This window comes from Antedon mediterranea, chromosome 3 (genome assembly GCF_964355755.1).
Source record: "Antedon mediterranea chromosome 3, ecAntMedi1.1, whole genome shotgun sequence".
NCBI classification, from domain to species: Eukaryota; Metazoa; Echinodermata; class Crinoidea; order Comatulida; family Antedonidae; genus Antedon; species Antedon mediterranea.
Window position 1 is genome coordinate 38,885,903 of NC_092672.1, and position 18,961 is coordinate 38,904,863.

Below are 18,961 nucleotides of genomic sequence, written 5' to 3' on the forward strand. Positions count from 1 at the left end.
GTAAACCAGCGTATATAGGTCAGTGGTACCTAGTTCTACCCACATTTTTTAAACAGGTAAACCAGCGTATATAGGTCAGTAGTACCTAGTTCTACCCACATATTTTAAACAGGTAAACCAGCGTGTATAGGTCAGTGGTACCTAGTTCTACCCACATATTTTAAACAGGTAAACCAGCGTATATAGGTCAGTGATACCTTCTACCCACATATTTTAAACAGGTAAACCAGCGTATATAGGTCAGTCATACCTTCTACCCACATATTTTAAACAGGTAAACCAGCGTATATAGGTCAGTGATACCTTCTACCCACATATTTTAAACAGGTAAACCAGCGTATATAGATCAGTGATACCTTCTACTCCGGGACCGCGACAGAACGAGAACGGATGGGGACCCTCCAAAGAAATTGCATTTTATTTGTCAGGCATTTGTATGATTTGTTTTCTATTTTTTTAAATGTGCCTTGAGCACTCTTGAGTGCTATAAAAATCTTATTATTATTACCTCCGCCAAGGAGGTTATGTTTTCACCCCTGTATGTTTGTGTGTGTGTCTGTGAACAGCCTGGAGGCCACAGTTTTTATCCGATTCTAACCAAATTTGGACACAATGATCTATGCCCAAAAAGCTCGGACGAGTTTGAATTTGAGGGGGAAAGGTCATAGGTCAAGGTCACAACTAACAAAAAACTATTTTACTGCCTAGAGACCACAGTTTTGATCCGATTCTCACCAAACTTAGCCACAATGATCAATGACACATCATATAATTGTGGTTAAATTTTGAAGGGTCAGGGTCAAAGATCAAGGTCCACAAAAAAAAAAAATAAATAAATAAAAAAATAATTAAAAAAAAAAACCCTCAGTGGGACTTGAACCAGCGATCTCAACTGTGAGAGGCTGGATACAAAACCATTACACCACACTGTCATCCACAACTTTGTAGTGTGCAGTTAACATATTTACACTTAGAACTAATAAAAAAAAATGTAAAAAAAAAAATATTCAGGGGGCATTTTATGTAGGGGAATTTTACAGTAGGCGGAGGTTTGTACTCTCGGAGTACCCTCTAGTTATTATTATATTTCATTCATTAAAATGTGAACTAACAGTACATAAAATTGGTATTTTCAGGTGTTACATCAATTAAATCATTTGCATGCTGTGTGGTCAGATGTTTTACCACCCAGTGTGTTCACTAAGGCTATAGGGACACTCGTTAATACAGTGTTTCAACACGTCATTGACAAGCTAGTAAGCTTAGAGGTTAGTATACAGTAGTATATGCCATTGTAGTGTGGACAAATCCTGGCTACAGACTTGTGTGGGAATGTAACTCTAGTTTAGGAATTTATAGGAATAAGAATGTAGTAATAAAAAAGAAACAAATTGAATTAAAATAATGTTTACATTGGCAGGATATATCAACCAATGATGCAAACCAACTGCATGCCTTGATGACAATGTTAATAATGTTTACATTGGCAGGATATATCAACCAATGATGCATGCAAACCAACTGCATGCCTTGATGACAATGCTAATAATGTTAATAATGTTAATAATGTTTACATTGGCAGGATATATCAACCAATGATGCATGCAAACCAACTGCATGCCTTGATGACAATGTTAATAATGTTAATAATGTTTACATTGGCAGGATATATCAACCAATGATGCATGCAAACCAACTGCATGCCTTGATGACAATGCTAATAATGTTAATAATGTTTACATTGGCAGGATATATCAACCAATGATGCATGCAAACCAACTGCATGCCTTGATGACAATGTTAATAATGTTAATAATGTTTACATTGGCAGGATATATCAACCAATGATGCAAACCAACTGCATGCCTTGATGATAATGTTAATAATGTTTACATTGGCAGGATATATCAACCAATGATGCAAACCAACTGCATGCCTTGATGACAATGTTAATAATGTTAATAATGTTTACATTGGCAGGATATATCAACCAATGATGCAAACCAACTGCATGCCTTGATGACAATGCTAATAGAAGGAACGCCAGAAACATTACAGCCAAAGAACAACCAGGTAATTATAAAATGTATAATTTCAAAAGGCTCAATCAATTATTTTTAATAATTATTATTATTTAATGTCCTTTACTGTTTTCAGTCTAGTATTGTGTGGGAGTAGATTATTTAGCTATTTTGAATTGAAGTTAAGAAATGTGACCCACACAATTACAAATCTGTTTCTATTAATTTATTGTAAGGTCTTGGTAGCAACAGTTGTACCTCATTGGGCCACATTTGAAGAACTCATGTTTATCCTGGAGGCAAGTCTTCAGGGAATAGTTGACCGATGGGTGGATGGAAAGGTAATACATACATATAATATTCATATACATCTATAGTCTCTGGACTCGCATCTATTTAAAGTCACACAATCATTCAGTAATGAGTGATTACCCTGATGGACTGGATCATCACGGGAAAAGAGGGAAAGCACCAGGTATCTGGCTGTAGAGAAGATTGTATCATCTTGGTCGATGGTTGACCAGTCTCTGGCTATTTAAGGTCCAGTGTACACAATCATTCAGTGTTGAGTGATTACCCTGATGTACTTGATCATCACGGGAAAAGAGGGAAAGCACAAGGTATTTGGCTGTAGAGAAGGTTACATCATCTTGGTCTGGTGGTTGACCAGTCTCTGGCTATTTAAGGTCCAGTGTACACAATCATTCAGTGTTGAGTGATTACCCTGATGTACTTGATCATCACGGGAAAAGAGGGAAAGCACAAGGTATTTGGCTGTAGAGAAGGTTACATCATCTTGGTCTGGTGGTTGACCAGTCTCTGGCTATTTAAGGTCCAGTGTACACAATCATTCAGTGTTGAGTGATTACCCTGATGTACTGGATCATCACGGGAAAAGAGGGAAAGCACCAGGTATCTGGCTGTAGAGAAGGTTACATCATCTTGGTCTGATGGTTGACCAATCTCTGGCTATTTAAGGTCCAGTGTACACAATCATTCAGTGTTGAGTGATTACCCTGATGGACTGGATCATCACTGGAAAAGAGGGAAAGCACCAGGTATCTGGCTGTAGAGAAGATTGTATCATCTTGGTCGATGGTTGACCAGTCTCTGGCTATTTAAGGTCCAGTGTACACAATCATTCAGTGTTGAGTGATTACCCTGATGTACTTGATCATCACGGGAAAAGAGGGAAAGCACAAGGTATTTGGCTGTAGAGAAGGTTACATCATCTTGGTCTGGTGGTTGACCAGTCTCTGGCTATTTAAGGTCCAGTGTACACAATCATTCAGTGTTGAGTGATTACCCTGATGTACTGGATCATCACGGGAAAAGAGGGAAAGCACCAGGTATCTGGCTGTAGAGAAGGTTACATCATCTTGGTCTGATGGTTGACCAGTCTCTGGCTATTTAAGGTCCAGTGTACACAATCATTCAGTGTTGAGTGATTACCCTGATGTACTGGATCATCACGGGAAAAGAGGGAAAGCACCAGGTATTTGGCTGTAGAGAAGGTTACATCATCTTGGTCTGGTGGTTGACCAATCTCTGGCTATTTAAGGTCCAGTGTACACAGTCATTCAGTGTTGAGTGATTACCCTGATGTACTGGATCATCATGGGAAAAGCACCAGGTATCTGGCTGTAGAGAAGGTTACATCATCTTGGTCTGGTGGTTAACCAATCTCTGGCTATTTAAGGTCCAGTGTACACAATCATTCAGTGTTTAGTGATTACCCTGATGTACTGGATCATCATGGGAAAAGCACCAGGTATTTGGCTGTAGAGAAGGTTACATCATCTTGGTCTGGTGGTTGACCAGTCTCTGGCTATTTAAGGTCCAGTGTACACAATTAATCATTCAGTGTTGAGTGATTACCCTGATGTACTTGATCATCACGGGAAAAGAGGGAAAGCACCAGGTATCTGGCTGTAGAGAAGGTTACATCATCTTGGTCTGATGGTTGACCAGTCTCTGGCTATTTAAGGTCCAGTGTACACAATCATTCAGTGTTGAGTGATTACCCTGATGTACTGGATTATCACGGGAAAAGAGGGAAAGCACCAGGTATCTGGCTGTAGAGAAGGTTACATCATCTTGGTCTGATGGTTGACCAATCTCTGGCTATTTAAGGTCCAGTGTACACAGTCATTCAGTGTTGAGTGATTACCCTGATGTACTGGATCATCATGGGAAAAGCACCAGGTATCTGGCTGTAGAGAAGGTTACATCATCTTGGTCTGGTGGTTAACCAATCTCTGGCTATTTAAGGTCCAGTGTACACAGTCATTCAGTGTTGAGTGATTACCCTGATGTACTTGATCATCATGGGAAAAGCACCAGGTATCTGGCTGTAGAGAAGATTGTATCATCTTGGTCTGATGGTTGACCAGTCTCTGGCTATTTAAGGTCCAGTGTACACAATCATTCAGTGTTGAGTGATTACCCTGATGTACTGGATCATCACGGGAAAAGAGGGAAAGCACCAGGTATCTGGCTGTAGAGAAGGTTACATCATCTTGGTCTGGTGGTTGACCAGTCTCTGGCTATTTAAGGTCCAGTGTACACAATCATTCAGTGTTGAGTGATTACCCTGATGTACTGGATCATCACGGGAAAACACCAGGAATCTGGCTGTAGAGAAGGTTACATCATCTTGGTCTGGTGGTTGACCAGTCTCTGGCTATTTAAGGTCCAGTGTACACAATCATTCAGTGTTGAGTGATTAACCTGATGTACTGGAAGAGAATTGTAGAGAAGATTGCATAGTATCCATTTTAATGGATTTGTTGAATCTCAAACGTTCTGAAGTTTCTTGGTTTCCACTTACAACATGACCACTTTGAAGCCTTATTTAGATTTTAACATTGTTGTTCATATTATCAAATTGTTGTTGTTTGTTTTTGCAGGGCCCATTAGCAGTGGTGTTCCAACCAAACGAAGTAAAAAGCTTAATAAGAGCACTATTCAAGAATACAGATAGAAGAGCTAATGCATTAACTAAGATAAGACTTTGAGATTACATAGCACTAACTGATGTAGATAGTAGAGTCAATGCATAACTAATATAAGACTTTGACAATACTATTCATTTGTACTAATATTTATTGCAAGTAAAACCTTCCGTTCATTGTCAATAATGCAAGCATGGCAAAATGTGTGCCTGTGCCTATGCACTACCAATACAAGTGCAGGTGCATTTCATTTGAGCATTTTAGTAAATTTTATTGTATTTATGGGTTCAAATGGTTTGTACAATGTTATAAATCATTTGCATATTAAAACAAATATTTAATAAAGGTGACTTCAATTTTCCGTAAAATCTGATCAGAAAGTCAGTATTGAATCTAGATGTTGCTGAATTGGTATCTTTAAATTAGATTCTTGAACAATATATTCACGTTCTTGTTTCAGTGTATATAAATAGAATGTCCTCATCAGTCCCATGTGCCTTTCGTGCTTCATCAAAATTGTCAAATTTACTGTGAAACATGCCTGTGAGTGTGAACAAAACAAAGAACATTTATATTGATAAGATTGATACCATAACTACCATAATGAAAATAAACCAAATTCAGTACTAATACTCAAATCATAAATTGGAGGTACTTTATCCTGAAAGGTAATGAATTGTAGGTACTTTACCCTAAAATCCTGGGTCTCTATATGTAATGAATTGTAGGTACTTTACCCTGAAATCCTGGGTCTCTATATGTAATGAATTGGAGGTACTTTACCTTGACATCCTGGGTCTCTATATGTAATGAATTGGAGGTACTTTACCCTGAAATCCTGGGTCTCTATATGTAATGAATTGGAGGTACTTTACCCTGAAATCCTGGGTCTCTATATGTAATGAATTGTAGGTACTTTACCTTGACATCCTGGGTCTCTATATGTAATGAATTGGAGGTACTTTACCCTGAAATCCTGGGTCTCTATATGTAATGAATTGGAGGTACTTTACCCTGAAATCCTGGGTCTCTATATGTAATGAATTGGAGGTACTTTACCTTGACATCCTGGGTCTCTATATGTAATGAATTCATTGTCAAGATTATAACCACAAACAACTATGAAATGTCCTGTATAACAAAAGATGATGAATCATAGTGAAAAGGAATGTAGTTATTCAGTTTCACTTTATTGTATCCCCCATGGTTGCTGCTTATCAATGCTTTTCCTATCTACTATTTGCATACAGTAGTTTTAATTAATTTAGTCTTGTTACAACCATTTCATATTATAAGCGGCAAGACATTTTTTGTTATCTTATTAATTCCTACCTTGATACTGATTTTGAGTTCCTTCATTTCTTATTATCTCATTGGTAGAATTTGTGGTTAACTCCGACTAAACAAGTAAAAAACAAACACATGGTTTTATTATGAATAAACTAATTAACAACTTGTTGGGACCAGGGTGTGGTTTGGTATATATTTTGGTTCTGGTATACTTACATCATGATGTTCCAAAATGTTGGAATCAACTAAAATTATGATGACATTACCAGCTTTGAGATGTTTTATAATTTCCCCAATATCAACAGATCTAGAAGTAACATTTCAAACATTTTAAATATTTGAATTCAATCAAATTTGGTCTTCAAAGTGTATAGCTAGCATGATAATTTATCAAATTGAAACAAATAATAGTGATACTCTTACCTCTTCTTTATACGCATTCCAAGACTGGCTGCCTCTTTAAATAAAGTGTTTATTCGCTTTTCTTCGTATGAGAATGATTTGTTTTGGTAGAAAGCCTGCATAAAGAAGGAATGGATTTAATCATTTACTACCTAGTATATATTAAAGATAACATAACAATGAGAACAGAACACAAAGTTTGAGAGATAATAAATAGAGTTTGCTTTAAATGCCTTCCATCAAGCTAGCTTCATCTCCAGAAATAAATATGATTTTTGGGGGAAAAAATCTAATTAATGTATTACTTGTAACAACAATGAAATCTAGTAGTGATCCCAAAAATTCCTTAACTTAATTTTAGTTAACATCTCCCCCCCCCCTTTTTTTAATAGAAGGACCCCACTGTTAATATACACATGGTAATATACCAAGGACCCCACTGTTAATATACACATGGTAATATACCAAGGACCCCACTGTTAATATACACATGGTAATATACCATAAATATTCACTGAATAGTAGTTTTGTATTGTACTAAATGAATAGTTGTGTAATCATGCTATTACTTTATACTTGCCTCTGTTTCATAGGTATGATCAACACCCAGTGTTTGTGTGCACATCAGGTGATCAATGTTATATTCATTGAAAATACTGGCAATGTCTATAGTCCATACACTAAGAAATAATTTTGAGTTAAAAGAAAGGATTAATAAACTTTATGTTAGTTGGTGTGGTAGTATCAACTATGTCATTTTACAATAATTTATAACTTGTTAACTGTCTGGTTTATTACTTGCTGTAAACAATGTGTGCTTTTGAAATGTTTAAAACTCATCCAACCTGGTGTCAAAGCCAAGTTGCTTACAGACAGATGCAAACTTGTCCTCTTCAAAACTACTTGCATTCAAATATCTAAAAATAATATATTATAAGCAACTGTTTAACTCCTTTAATTTTGTAAGTTTTAGTAGCTAATTATTAAATTTTTTCCATCATTGACGACATTAAGAATGTCATATTTTATGTGTGAATGTTGTCTAACTTACTGTAAGACCATTTTACTACATGCAATTCCACAATCCCAATCTTTCTCTTGTAAAACGAGTGGTACATGATGGCATATACAACCTAAAGAACAGAATACACATACTATACAATATGTGGGTCAGTGTACAACAGGGTCTGTACCAATGGCCCAATCTTTCTCTTGTAAAACGAGTGGTACATGATGGCATATACAACCTAAAGAACAGAATACACATACTATACAATATGTGGGTCAGTGTACAACAGGGTCTGTACCAATGGCCCAATCTTTCTCTTGTAAAACGAGTGGTACATGATGGCATATACAACCTAAAGAACAGAATACACATACTATACAATATGTGGGTCAGTGTACAACAGGGTCTGTACCAATGGCCCAATCTTTCTCTTGTAAAACGAGTGGTACATGATGGCATATACAACCTAAAGAACAGAATACACATACTATACAATATGTGGGTCAGTGTACAACAGGGTCTGTACCAATGGCCCAATCTTTCTCTTGTAAAACGAGTGGTACATGATGGCATATACAACCTAAAGAACAATACACATACTATACAATATGTGGGTCAGTGTACAACAGGGTCTGTACCAATGGCCTAATCTTTCTCTTGTAAAACGAGTGGTACATGATGGCATATACAACCTAAAGAACAGAATACACATACTATACAATATGTGGGTCAGTGTACAACAGGGTCTGTACCAATGGCCCAATCTTTCTCTTGTAAAACGAGTGGTACATGATGGCATATACAACCTAAAGAACAGAATACACATACTATACAATATGTGGGTCAGTGTACAACAGGGTCTGTACCAATGGCATTTGGTGGTATCAAATAATATATATCACAAGAATGAGTAATCCGCGATTTTCCCTGTAACAGTAATATTGTCCATGTGGTAGGGCGCCGCCATAAGTGTGGATGTATCTGGGATGTATACAACTTTTTGTGACGGTTTCAATAATCAAAGGCTAGACCACCGGTAGTATTTTTATGATAAAAAATGTTATCAACTACATGCCAACATCATGTTAAATACTATTTGGATATTTAATTGTTCGTTTTATGCAATTTATTTAGTAAAAACTGCCGTATAAACAGTTTGCTTTATCAACCGGGAGCTACGATAGCGTGACCGGGCGTGTTGGTGTTTACGCGTTTTCACGAAGGATAGTTTAATAATATTCCTATATTTAACTTGTTTCTGGTAAAACAAATAAATGTTAATGACATTTAACATTTTGTCCTATTAATAACATGTATTTTATACTAATTTATATCATAAAAACAATACTTAATTTACCGGGCGTAGAGTAGTACACGGCAATGGTAAAGAATAGGCTGTGCTGAGTAACGATTCGTTGATTTTTGGTGTTGCTGTGTTAGGCCTTTTTTGTGAACTAACTTAGCATGTTAGTAAATAATTGTCTGTAAAAGTGAATGTACACTAGTTTGTTAATAAATATGTATTATAAAATAGTTTACAATTGCAAAAACTATTATCATAATTCTATTTAATGTGACATGTATAAATATCTATTAAATCAAGTCTTATTTAGTATGTATACATCCGCCCTTATGAGGGCGGGCATCACTCACTGGAGCTCTCTGTTACAAATTTCTCATGCAAAAATCGCGGAATACTTATTCTTGTGATATATATTCTTTGGTGGTATCCATTCATTTTGGGTTGTGATGTCAATGCATTTCATTGCCTAATTTGTTGTCCTACTTGGGATCAACCAAAATCTGACCTGTAAAATTAAACTGAAATGTCGTATAATATTTGCTCACTATGTAAATTTGCAACCTCCCCAGCGATTTAAAAAAAAATGTAGTTTAAACAATTTATCATCCCAGAAAAATGTAATAATGAAAGCAATAGCAACATTTTGTATGAAAGAGAGGCAGGAATCATAATGCATGAGATCTACTTCCTATATACCGATCTAGGCTGCTTCCTAAATAATCTCACACAACTATTAAAAAAAAAGATTTTGATGGGATTCAAACCTAGGGCTTCAGCTTCACAAGTCCAGAATATTCCGAAAACCTATTCGATATTGCCCATGGTTATATAGCGCCCTCTATAATATTCTAATTATCTCTTGCGAGCAACAAAGTACGTTCTTGGCTAGCGGCGCTCCATACAACAATTCTATCGGATTGATTTTTATCGCGACCGATAATATCTGCGGCGGCACACCTCGAGTAGGCCCTACTATGTAGTCCATCCAAATCGATAAAAATCAAACCCGAAATGATAGTGAACAGTGACTACTTTAGATTCTAGTCCAATGAATTAAATACTGTATACACCGTTTACCTTCTGTTTTCTCACTTTTAATTGAACTTCCGTTTGCCATTTGTGTACTAGTGTATTGCTCGATAGGTTGCCGCAATATCACTATAAATTGTCCCCAATGTGTTTACATACCAATTATTAGTTATTTATTAATTTTGACGTTATACAGTATAAAGTAATTAAATGTAATTGTTGTCTCAAAAGAGTCCACTATCCATTTGTTGAAATACGTCCAATCCTCTGATAATATGTATTATTTCGTTGCCCTTTTGACATACGTTTCCTAGTGCTGTGTGTTCTGATGCCGATTCACTTGATACTGCATTTATAAGCTAAAAACAAAAGTAAAATTAAATTCACTTATTATATTGAAAGTGTTTGATCATTATTAAAAATATCAACAGTGAAATTTTCTTGTGATTTTATTTCCCCTCAATACATATTGAAAGTGTTTGATCATTATTAAAAGCACCAACATTTACCTCAATAAATTCTTCAAAATCAATACTATTAGATCCATCTATATCGATTTCATTAAAGTACGCCCTTTTGGTCTCTAACGATGACGTATCACCAAGATCTTCCAGCGCTATCACTCTTAACAAAAAAGAGAAACCTTATATTATATTACCTTATATTATACTGTAACTAGATTTGAACTCGTCACTATGGACGAGTTAGGTTGTTCCGCAAAAAAACGCCACGTGCACGTCATACGTTATACTGTAACTAGATTTGAACTCGTCACTATGGACGAGTTAGGTTGTTCCGCACAAAAACGCCACGTGCACGTCATACGTTATACTGTCACTAGATTTGAACTCGTCACTATGAACGAGTTAGGTTCCGCACAAAAACGCCACGTGCACGTCATACGTTTACAATATTGCGCACATAAAAACGATTAAGCTATTGTGACCTGAAGAAAAGAAGATGTTGTTAGTGTGCTCTCTGTTTTGTGTCTAAGTATATACGCAGTATACACTATATACTGTATACATACTATATACAGTGCAGCATAGATGAAATTACCATCTTTTAATCTAATTTTTAACATGATAAAACATCATCAAAATGAAGCACATAGATAGCAAATTCGAAAGGGAATTATCTGAACGACATATTAAACTGTTGGAAGAAATTTGGATACGTAGAATATGGATGCGCGCTCTTTTAAATTTCATGAACTATGACGCAAAATATGAAAATAAAACTTTTATAATTCAACTGGTCATATAATGACGTCACAATATCCGATGCGCAAAATGTTTACATGAACTTCAAGAAAACATTTTAATCATGAGTATAAGTTAACTGTTCATTCTGAGAAGCTATAACATATTGAAATTTATTGGAATGTTGAATAAGTGAACAAAGTTATTCACGCTTTTGCACATGATGACGTTATCACAAATTTTAAAAATGGTAAATCATGCGAAAGATAATTGATTGACCTAGACAATATTTTAAAAATGGGGTGGGGGAATGGAATACGGATAGGTCATGCGCTCTTTTAAATGTGATGAGCTATGACGAAAGAGACATAAATCCTACATTTTATATTCGAGTGGCCATACGATGACGACACAATGTCCGGTTAGCCATATTGATTCATGATCCGATATCTACAACTCATCAACTTCCAGAATATATAATTTTTAAAAAGTTCACCACGTAGTTTAGAATCTATGACTGTTTAAAAAAGGGCATAATTTTGAAACATTTTTGAACTTTTTTATAAAAAACGCGCGAAAATTGTCCAATTCGACGTGCTCGTATGACGTAATTTTAAGTCGAAATTGTTTAAAAGTTGGTAAAACTACTAGAAAAGGCTGGAAAAACATAAATCACACGAAAAATATGTTTTTAACGCTACGTGCATTCTCACTCTTGAGGACGATCAAAGCATATTGATCGAAACGTCGAGAAACTCAACAGTTCTTTTCAGAACATACACGTGGTGTAACGCAAACTTTATATCAACTTTTGATTTCGCCATGCAAACCTTCAAACAATACAAATAATACTGGAGACCTTATCAGCTGATCATACAAACACGAACAATAATACTGGAGAGCTTATCAGCTGACCATACAAACACGAACAATAATACTGGAGAGCTTATCAGCTGATCATACAAACACGAACAATAATACTGGAGAGCTTATCAGCTGACCATACAAACACGAACAATAATACTGGAGAGCTTTTCACCTGATCATACAAACACGAACAATAATACTGGAGAGCTTATCAGCTGATCATACAAACACGAACAATAATACTGGAGAGCTTATCAGCTGATCATACAAATACGAACAATAATACTGGAGAGCTTATCAGCTGACCATACAAACACGAACAATAATACTGGAGAGCTTATCAGCTGACCATACAGATACGAACAATAATACTGGAGAGCTTATCAGCTGACCATACAAACACGAACAATAATACTGGAGAGCTTATCAGCTGATCATACAAACACGAACAATAATACTGGAGAGCTTATCAGCTGATCATACAAACACGAACAATAATACTGGAGAGCTCATCAGCTGACCATACAAATACGAACAATAATACTGGAGAGCTTATCAGCGGATAATACAAACACGAACAATAATACTGGAGACAGGGGTGGCGCCAGGATCTTCCCGACGCGGGGGCTACATTCCCCGACGAGGGGGCTATGCGAGCATCACTAGGCTGGGGGCCAGAGGGCCGCCAAGGGTCCCCGGTGGGGGTCCAGGGGGCGAAGCCCCCGGAAGCAACGCGTTCTAGCGTCATTTGAGGTCATTTTAATCAGATTTAGGGTAGCCATTTTTTCCATTTTTTTATAATGCATAAATAAAATACTGCGTGCAAAAAAACGATGCGCGATGACTGTTTCAATCCATATTTTTCAATTTAAAAAATAAAAGTTCAAAGAAAATTTTGAAAAATAGAGTTGGAGGTCCCGGAAATTGGACTTATTATACTTCAAAACATGAAACAAAATATATAAGTCCCTATCAAGGTTGTGACTGAGCTAAGAAATGTTTGAAAAATAGAGATGTTAGGTCCCGGAAAATGCACTTCTTGTACTTCGAAATATGACCAGCTTTATTGTTGGGGCTGAGCTAAGAAACTGTTTAAAACTAGAGCTACAGGTCTTCAAAAAATTGCATTTTATACTTCGGAAACATCAGGCCTAGAGGCTTAAAAAACGCAAGCGTAGACCTTTTTCAGTCGGGGAAATAAGTTTATTCCTCCCAAGTGTATGCGTGCGTACCATCTGGACTTCCGAGTGGTGAGAAATTCATGACATTACAGGACATTGAAAATGTAATAACTTAGCTATAATAAGATGTTGGCTAAGCGAAAATGGCATGTTTTTTTGTTTAGTAATGGATGAAAAATTTATTTTAGGTGCCCCACGGTACAGAAGGTTACCTGTAAATTAAAAAATTGGTGAACATACGAAAAATTAACATAATTCGTTTTTGCTGTAGTGTAGCGTACGTCGACGCAGTACACGATGTAACCGTCAGTAAACTTCGCATGGAAAATAACTACAGTAGACATTTTGGTCCCTGGATGGAACATGATATCACGCGTCTCGACCCAACGTTGAACGATTCGTACAAAGGGATACCGCCAGACAAGTGCGAACCTAGCTATTGTTTAGTAGTAAGTTAGATCGCTGGCAATAATGAATGCATATAAAGTGCATAATATGACTCTGACGTACTCTCACGGTCAATGAAACGTCGCGGTTTTCTAGGCGCTGAAGCTAGCTACGAAGTAAACGCGAACGCTTTTTACTTAACTGTATATTATATTCCCCGACAAAAAGTACCCGTGTTCCCTTCGGTAACCCTCGGTAAACTTCGCCTGGAAAATAACTACATTACACATTTTGGTCCCTGGATGGAACTTGATATCACGCGTCTTGACTCAACGTTGAACGATTCGTACAAAGGGATACCGCCAGACAAGTGCGCTAAATGTTTAGTAGTAAGTTAGATCGCTGGCAATAAATGAATGCATAAAAGTGCATAATAGCCCTCTGACGTACTCTCACGGTCAATGGAACGTCGTGGTTTTCTAGGCGCTGAACAAGCTATATGAAGTGAACGCGAACGTTTTTTACTGTATATTATATTCCCCGACAAAAAGTACCCGTGTTCCCCGACGGGGGGGGGGGGGGGGGGGGGGGGCTAGGCTCCCCGACGAGGGGGCTAGAGCCCCCGTAGCCCCCCCGCTGGCGCCACCACTGACTGGAGAGCTTATCAGCTGACCATACAAACACGAACAATAATACTGGAGAGCTTATCAGCTGACCATACAAACACGAACAATAATACTGGAGAGCTTATCAGCTGATCATACAAACACGAACAATAATACTGGAGAGCTTATCAGCTGATCATACAAACACGAACAATAATACTGGAGAGCTTATCAGCTGACCATACAAACACGAACAATAATACTGGAGAGCTTATCAGCTGACCATACAAACACGAACAATAATACTGGAGAGCTTATCAGCTGACCATACAAACACGAACAATAATACTGGAGAGCTTATCAGCTGACCATACAAACACGAACAATAATACTGGAGAGCTTATCAGCTGACCATACAAACACGAACAATAATACTGGAGAGCTTATCAGCTGATCATACAAACACGAACAATAATACTGGAGAGCTTATCAGCTGATCATACAAACACGAACAATAATACTGGAGAGCTTATCAGCTGATCATACAAACACGAACAATAATACTGGAGAGCCTATCAGCTGACCATACAAACACGAACAATAATACTGGAGAGCTTATCAGCTGATCATACAAACACGAACAATAATACTGGAGAGCTTATCAGCTGACCATACAAACACGAACAATAATACTGGAGAGCTTATCAGCTGATCATACAAACACGAACAATAATACTGGAGAGCTTATCAGCTGATCATACAAACACGAACAATAATACTGGAGAGCTTATCAGCTGACCATACAAATACGAACAATAATACTGGAGAGCTTATCAGCTGACCATACAAACACGAACAATAATACTGGAGAGCTTATCAGCTGATCATACAAACACGAACAATAATACTGGAGAGCTTATCAGCTGATCATACAAACACGAACAATAATACTGGAGAGCTTATCAGCTGACCATACAAACACGAACAATAATACTGGAGAGCTTATCAGCTGACCATACAAACACGAACAATAATACTGGAGAGCTTATCAGCTGACCATACAAATACGAACAATAATACTGGAGAGCTTATCAGCTGACCATACAAATACGAACAATAATACTGGAGAGCTTATCAGCTGACCATACAAACACGAACAATAATACTGGAGAGCTTATCAGCTGACCATACAAACACGAACAATAATAATGGAGAGCTTATCAGCTGATCATACAAACACGAACAATAATACTGGAGAGCTTATCAACTGACCATACAAATACGAACAATAATACTGGAGAGCTTATCAGCTGACCATACAAACACGAACAATAATACTGGAGAGCTTATCAGCTGATCATACAAACACGAACAATAATACTGGAGAGCTTATCAGCTGATCATACAAACACGAACAATAATACTGGAGAGCTTATCAGCTGACCATACAAACACGAACAATAATACTGGAGAGCTTATCAGCTGACCATACAAACACGAACAATAATACTGGAGAGCTTATCAGCTGACCATACAAATACGAACAATAATACTGGAGAGCTTATCAGCTGACCATACAAATACGAACAATAATACTGGAGAGCTTATCAGCTGACCATACAAACACGAACAATAATACTGGAGAGCTTATCAGCTGACCATACAAACACGAACAATAATACTGGAGAGCTTATCAGCTGACCATACAAACACGAACAATAATACTGGAGAGCTTATCAGCTGACCATACAAATACGAACAATAATACTGGAGAGCTTATCAGCTGACCATACAAACACGAACAATAATACTGGAGAGCTTATCAGCTGACCATACAAACACGAACAATAATACTGGAGAGCTTATCAGCTGACCATACAAACACGAACAAATAATACTAGAGAGCTTATCAGCTGACCATACAAACACGAACAATAATACTGGAGAGCTTATCAGCTGACCATACAAATACGAACAATAATACTGGAGAGCTTATCAGCTGACCATACAAATACGAACAATAATACTGGAGAGCTTATCAGCTGACCATACAAACACGAACAATAATACTGGAGAGCTTATCAGCTGACCATACAAACACGAACAATAATACTGGAGAGCTTATCAGCTGACCATACAAACACGAACAATAATACTGGAGAGCTTATCAGCTGACCATACAAATACGAACAATAATACTGGAGAGCTTATCAGCTGACCATACAAACACGAACAATAATACTGGAGAGCTTATCAGTTGACCATACAAACACGAACAATAATACTGGAGAGCTTATCAGCTGACCATACAAACACGAACAATAATACTGGAGAGCTTATCAGCTGACCATACAAACACGAACAATAATACTGGAGAGCTTATCAGCTGACCATACAAACACGAACAATAATACTGGAGAGCTTATCAGCTGACCATACAAACACGAACAATAATACTGGAGAGCTTATCAGCTGACCATACAAACACGAACAATAATACTGGAGAGCTTATCAGCTGACCATACAAACACGAACAATAATACTGGAGAGCTTATCAGCTGACCATACAAATACGAACAATAATACTGGAGAGCTTATCAGCTGACCATACAAACACGAACAATAATACTGGAGAGCTTATCAGCTGACCATACAAACACGAACAATAATACTAGAGAGCTTATCAGCTGACCATACAAACACGAACAATAATACCGGAGAGCTTATCAGCTGACCATACAAACACGAACAATAATACTGGAGAGCTTATCAGCTGACCATACAAATACGAACAATAATACTGGAGAGCTTATCAGCTGACCATACAAATACGAACAATAATACTGGAGAGCTTATCAGCTGATCATACAAACACGAACAATAATACTGGAGAGCTTATCAGCTGACCATACAAATACGAACATGTACAATGATATCCACTTACAACTCTTCAAAATCGATTAGTCCGTCATGATTTAGATCAAATTCTTGAAAGAGTAGCCGAAAGTCAAATATATCTGCTTCGGTCCATTGTGTGTATTTATTAGCCAACGCACGTATATCTATATTAAATATAAGACAGAATTATTTAACTGCGCACGGTATTCTTACGAATAATATTTAGGTTTTGTTTTAATACGATCGGGTAAGGTTTGTATTCTATATAGGTCGCATTCACTTGAAATATGATACTATATTTTATATTAATTATTTTAAGTTCAAAAAGTTATTTAATATTTATAATCTTCTTGCCTTCAAATTTAGCCTTTGCCTCCATGGCTTCTTGTCGGTTTTCAATAATATTCTTAAAGTGTTTTTCTGTTATGTTCTCAAATCTTGTTTTTTCCAAAGTACTTTCATTAACAGCAAATTCTCTTTTCTGACCTACTATTTGAATAATAATAATATTTAGAAAGTAGGCCTAGCCTAGGCCTAGGCATATTATAATTACTAAATTATGCCTAGGCCTAGAGGACAGGCCTGCCTAGGCCCTAGGTATTAAAATCCTAGAAGTAGGCCTAGTCTAGTATAGAATACCGTAATTATTACGGTAGTAGGCCTAATGAAGTATGCTATAGATAGAAAAGTTCTTAGTTGGCAGTTCTACAGGGGCGGGTGTGTGATGGGAGTCCTAGTGCACGCGTGGGCCAGGCCGCCGACTGATGGCACGTACGTACATACACACGTCACCACACACACGTCTTACATCAATCATGGTTGGAACGTGCCACTAATACCGCTCCCCCTCCCCCATTTATCTATTCCGTCGGTTATTATTCCCTGTCAGTTTAGTTAATCACTAGGTTCTAGATCTACTTGCCTGTTGGCATGAAAGCTGCTGGAGATGTAAAATATATTTCTTTAGGAGCAACAGGAAAACTTATCGAAATTCCCATCCTGCACGATCTCCAGGCCACACAAAAACCACCCGGTACACTGTAAGGTGCTGTAAACACATCCGATGCGATCTCTGATACGAGTTTTGTTGTCATGAGGAACTTAATGCGCATTCGCGTACAGATACGCGTAAGTCAATAGGATAGCAGCGCGACTAGTGGCCTGGTAGTGGTTTCGGTCTGTGTGTACCGTACGCATTTAGGCCTATTAGAACAACATTTACTGTAAAAAATGTCTTTATTTATTGCCGAAAAGACAGCTTTAAAGTCAGACCCCCTAAATTACAGACCAGTCAGCCTTACATCTATAATATGCAAGACCATGGAGACGTTTGTAAGAAATTCCTTGATGAATCATATCAATCAATCACCTTTTTTCTACTCATCAACATGGCTTTAGATCAGGTCGTTCATGTACCACCTTGATGATTGAAGTTTTAGAACAATGGACCAAATGGTTTGAAGAGGGTCAATGTTTTGATTGCATCTTTCTAGATTTCAAAAGAGCGTTTGACAGTGTACCACATGAAAGACTGTTAAACAAATTACAGGCGTATCATGATTCATATGGCATTGGAGGAAATTTATTAAACTGGATTTTAAATGGAGTTCATTCAGAAAGCCTGCGAGTTAGTAGTGGAGTCCCACAGGGCAGTGTAGGCTACTTGGTCCTGCACTGTTCAATATATTTATTAATGATATCCCTGATGGAGTTAGTTCAAAAGTAAAAATTTTTGCAGATGATACCAAAATGTTCAATTTGGTGAACAGTGTGGAAGAATCATGGATTACAGGATGATCTGAATAAATTATTT

The 18,961-nt window shown here is 37.2% G+C and overlaps 3 protein-coding genes across 7 annotated transcripts in view; 1 reads left to right on the forward strand and 2 right to left on the reverse strand.

Annotated features, from left to right (window-relative positions):
• Positions 1 to 5,130, forward strand: part of LOC140045572 (centromere/kinetochore protein zw10 homolog) — a 20,056-nt gene extending 14,926 nt beyond the window's left edge. The window contains exons 12-15 of the mRNA XM_072090538.1: positions 1,137 to 1,268; positions 1,981 to 2,073; positions 2,258 to 2,362; positions 4,931 to 5,130. Of these exons, the coding sequence (XP_071946639.1) occupies positions 1,137 to 1,268; positions 1,981 to 2,073; positions 2,258 to 2,362; positions 4,931 to 5,038 (438 nt within the window). The 3' untranslated portion in view covers positions 5,039 to 5,130. The remainder of the gene's footprint in view (positions 1 to 1,136; positions 1,269 to 1,980; positions 2,074 to 2,257; positions 2,363 to 4,930) is intronic.
• On the reverse strand, positions 5,109 to 10,119 carry LOC140045574 (protein GUCD1-like). Of its 3 annotated transcripts, none has more exons than XM_072090541.1 (9): positions 10,057 to 10,119; positions 7,719 to 7,800; positions 7,513 to 7,584; positions 7,248 to 7,347; positions 6,689 to 6,783; positions 6,482 to 6,572; positions 6,308 to 6,374; positions 6,035 to 6,106; positions 5,109 to 5,516 (listed from the first exon to the last, which is right to left on the reverse strand). In XM_072090541.1, the coding sequence occupies exons 1-9, from the start codon at positions 10,094 to 10,096 to the stop codon at positions 5,419 to 5,421; spliced, it is 717 nt and encodes a 238-aa protein (XP_071946642.1). In that variant the 5' UTR covers positions 10,097 to 10,119; the 3' UTR covers positions 5,109 to 5,418. The 3 variants fall into 3 exon arrangements, with proteins under 3 accessions (XP_071946642.1, XP_071946643.1, XP_071946644.1); XM_072090542.1 differs by having other exon boundaries at positions 10,072 to 10,104; XM_072090543.1 differs by lacking the exon at positions 10,057 to 10,119 and adding an exon at positions 9,744 to 9,901.
• Positions 9,944 to 18,418, reverse strand: LOC140045576 (uncharacterized). 3 transcript variants are annotated; one of them, XM_072090544.1, is made up of 5 exons: positions 18,071 to 18,418; positions 17,503 to 17,637; positions 17,195 to 17,312; positions 10,518 to 10,632; positions 9,944 to 10,367 (listed from the first exon to the last, which is right to left on the reverse strand). In XM_072090544.1, exons 1-5 carry the CDS (start codon positions 18,258 to 18,260, stop codon positions 10,233 to 10,235), a joined length of 693 nt encoding a protein of 230 aa, XP_071946645.1. In that variant the 5' UTR covers positions 18,261 to 18,418; the 3' UTR covers positions 9,944 to 10,232. The 3 variants fall into 3 exon arrangements, with proteins under 3 accessions (XP_071946645.1, XP_071946646.1, XP_071946647.1); XM_072090545.1 differs by having other exon boundaries at positions 9,960 to 10,367; positions 17,503 to 17,634; positions 18,071 to 18,415; XM_072090546.1 differs by lacking the exon at positions 18,071 to 18,418 and adding an exon at positions 17,800 to 17,836 and having other exon boundaries at positions 9,964 to 10,367.
• Positions 18,419 to 18,961: the final 543 nt, after the last annotated feature.

Excerpts from the sequence above, each read along its gene's own strand:
- LOC140045574 (XM_072090541.1), bottom strand. The coding sequence starts at position 10,096 with ATGGCAAACGGAAGTTCAATTAAAAGTGAGAAAACAGAAG. Across the intron at positions 7,348-7,512 it reads CAACTTGGCTTTGACACCAG|TGTATGGACTATAGACATTG; the intron begins GTTGGATGAGTT and ends ATTATTTCTTAG. Across the intron at positions 6,573-6,688 it reads GGAATGCGTATAAAGAAGAG|ATCTGTTGATATTGGGGAAA; the intron begins GTAAGAGTATCA and ends TGTTACTTCTAG.
- LOC140045576 (XM_072090544.1), bottom strand. The coding sequence starts at position 18,260 with ATGCGCATTAAGTTCCTCATGACAACAAAACTCGTATCAGAGATCGCA. Across the intron at positions 17,638-18,070 it reads AGCAGCTTTCATGCCAACAG|TAGGTCAGAAAAGAGAATTT; the intron begins GCAAGTAGATCT and ends TTATTCAAATAG. Across the intron at positions 10,368-10,517 it reads ATTTTGAAGAATTTATTGAG|CTTATAAATGCAGTATCAAG; the intron begins GTAAATGTTGGT and ends TTTTGTTTTTAG.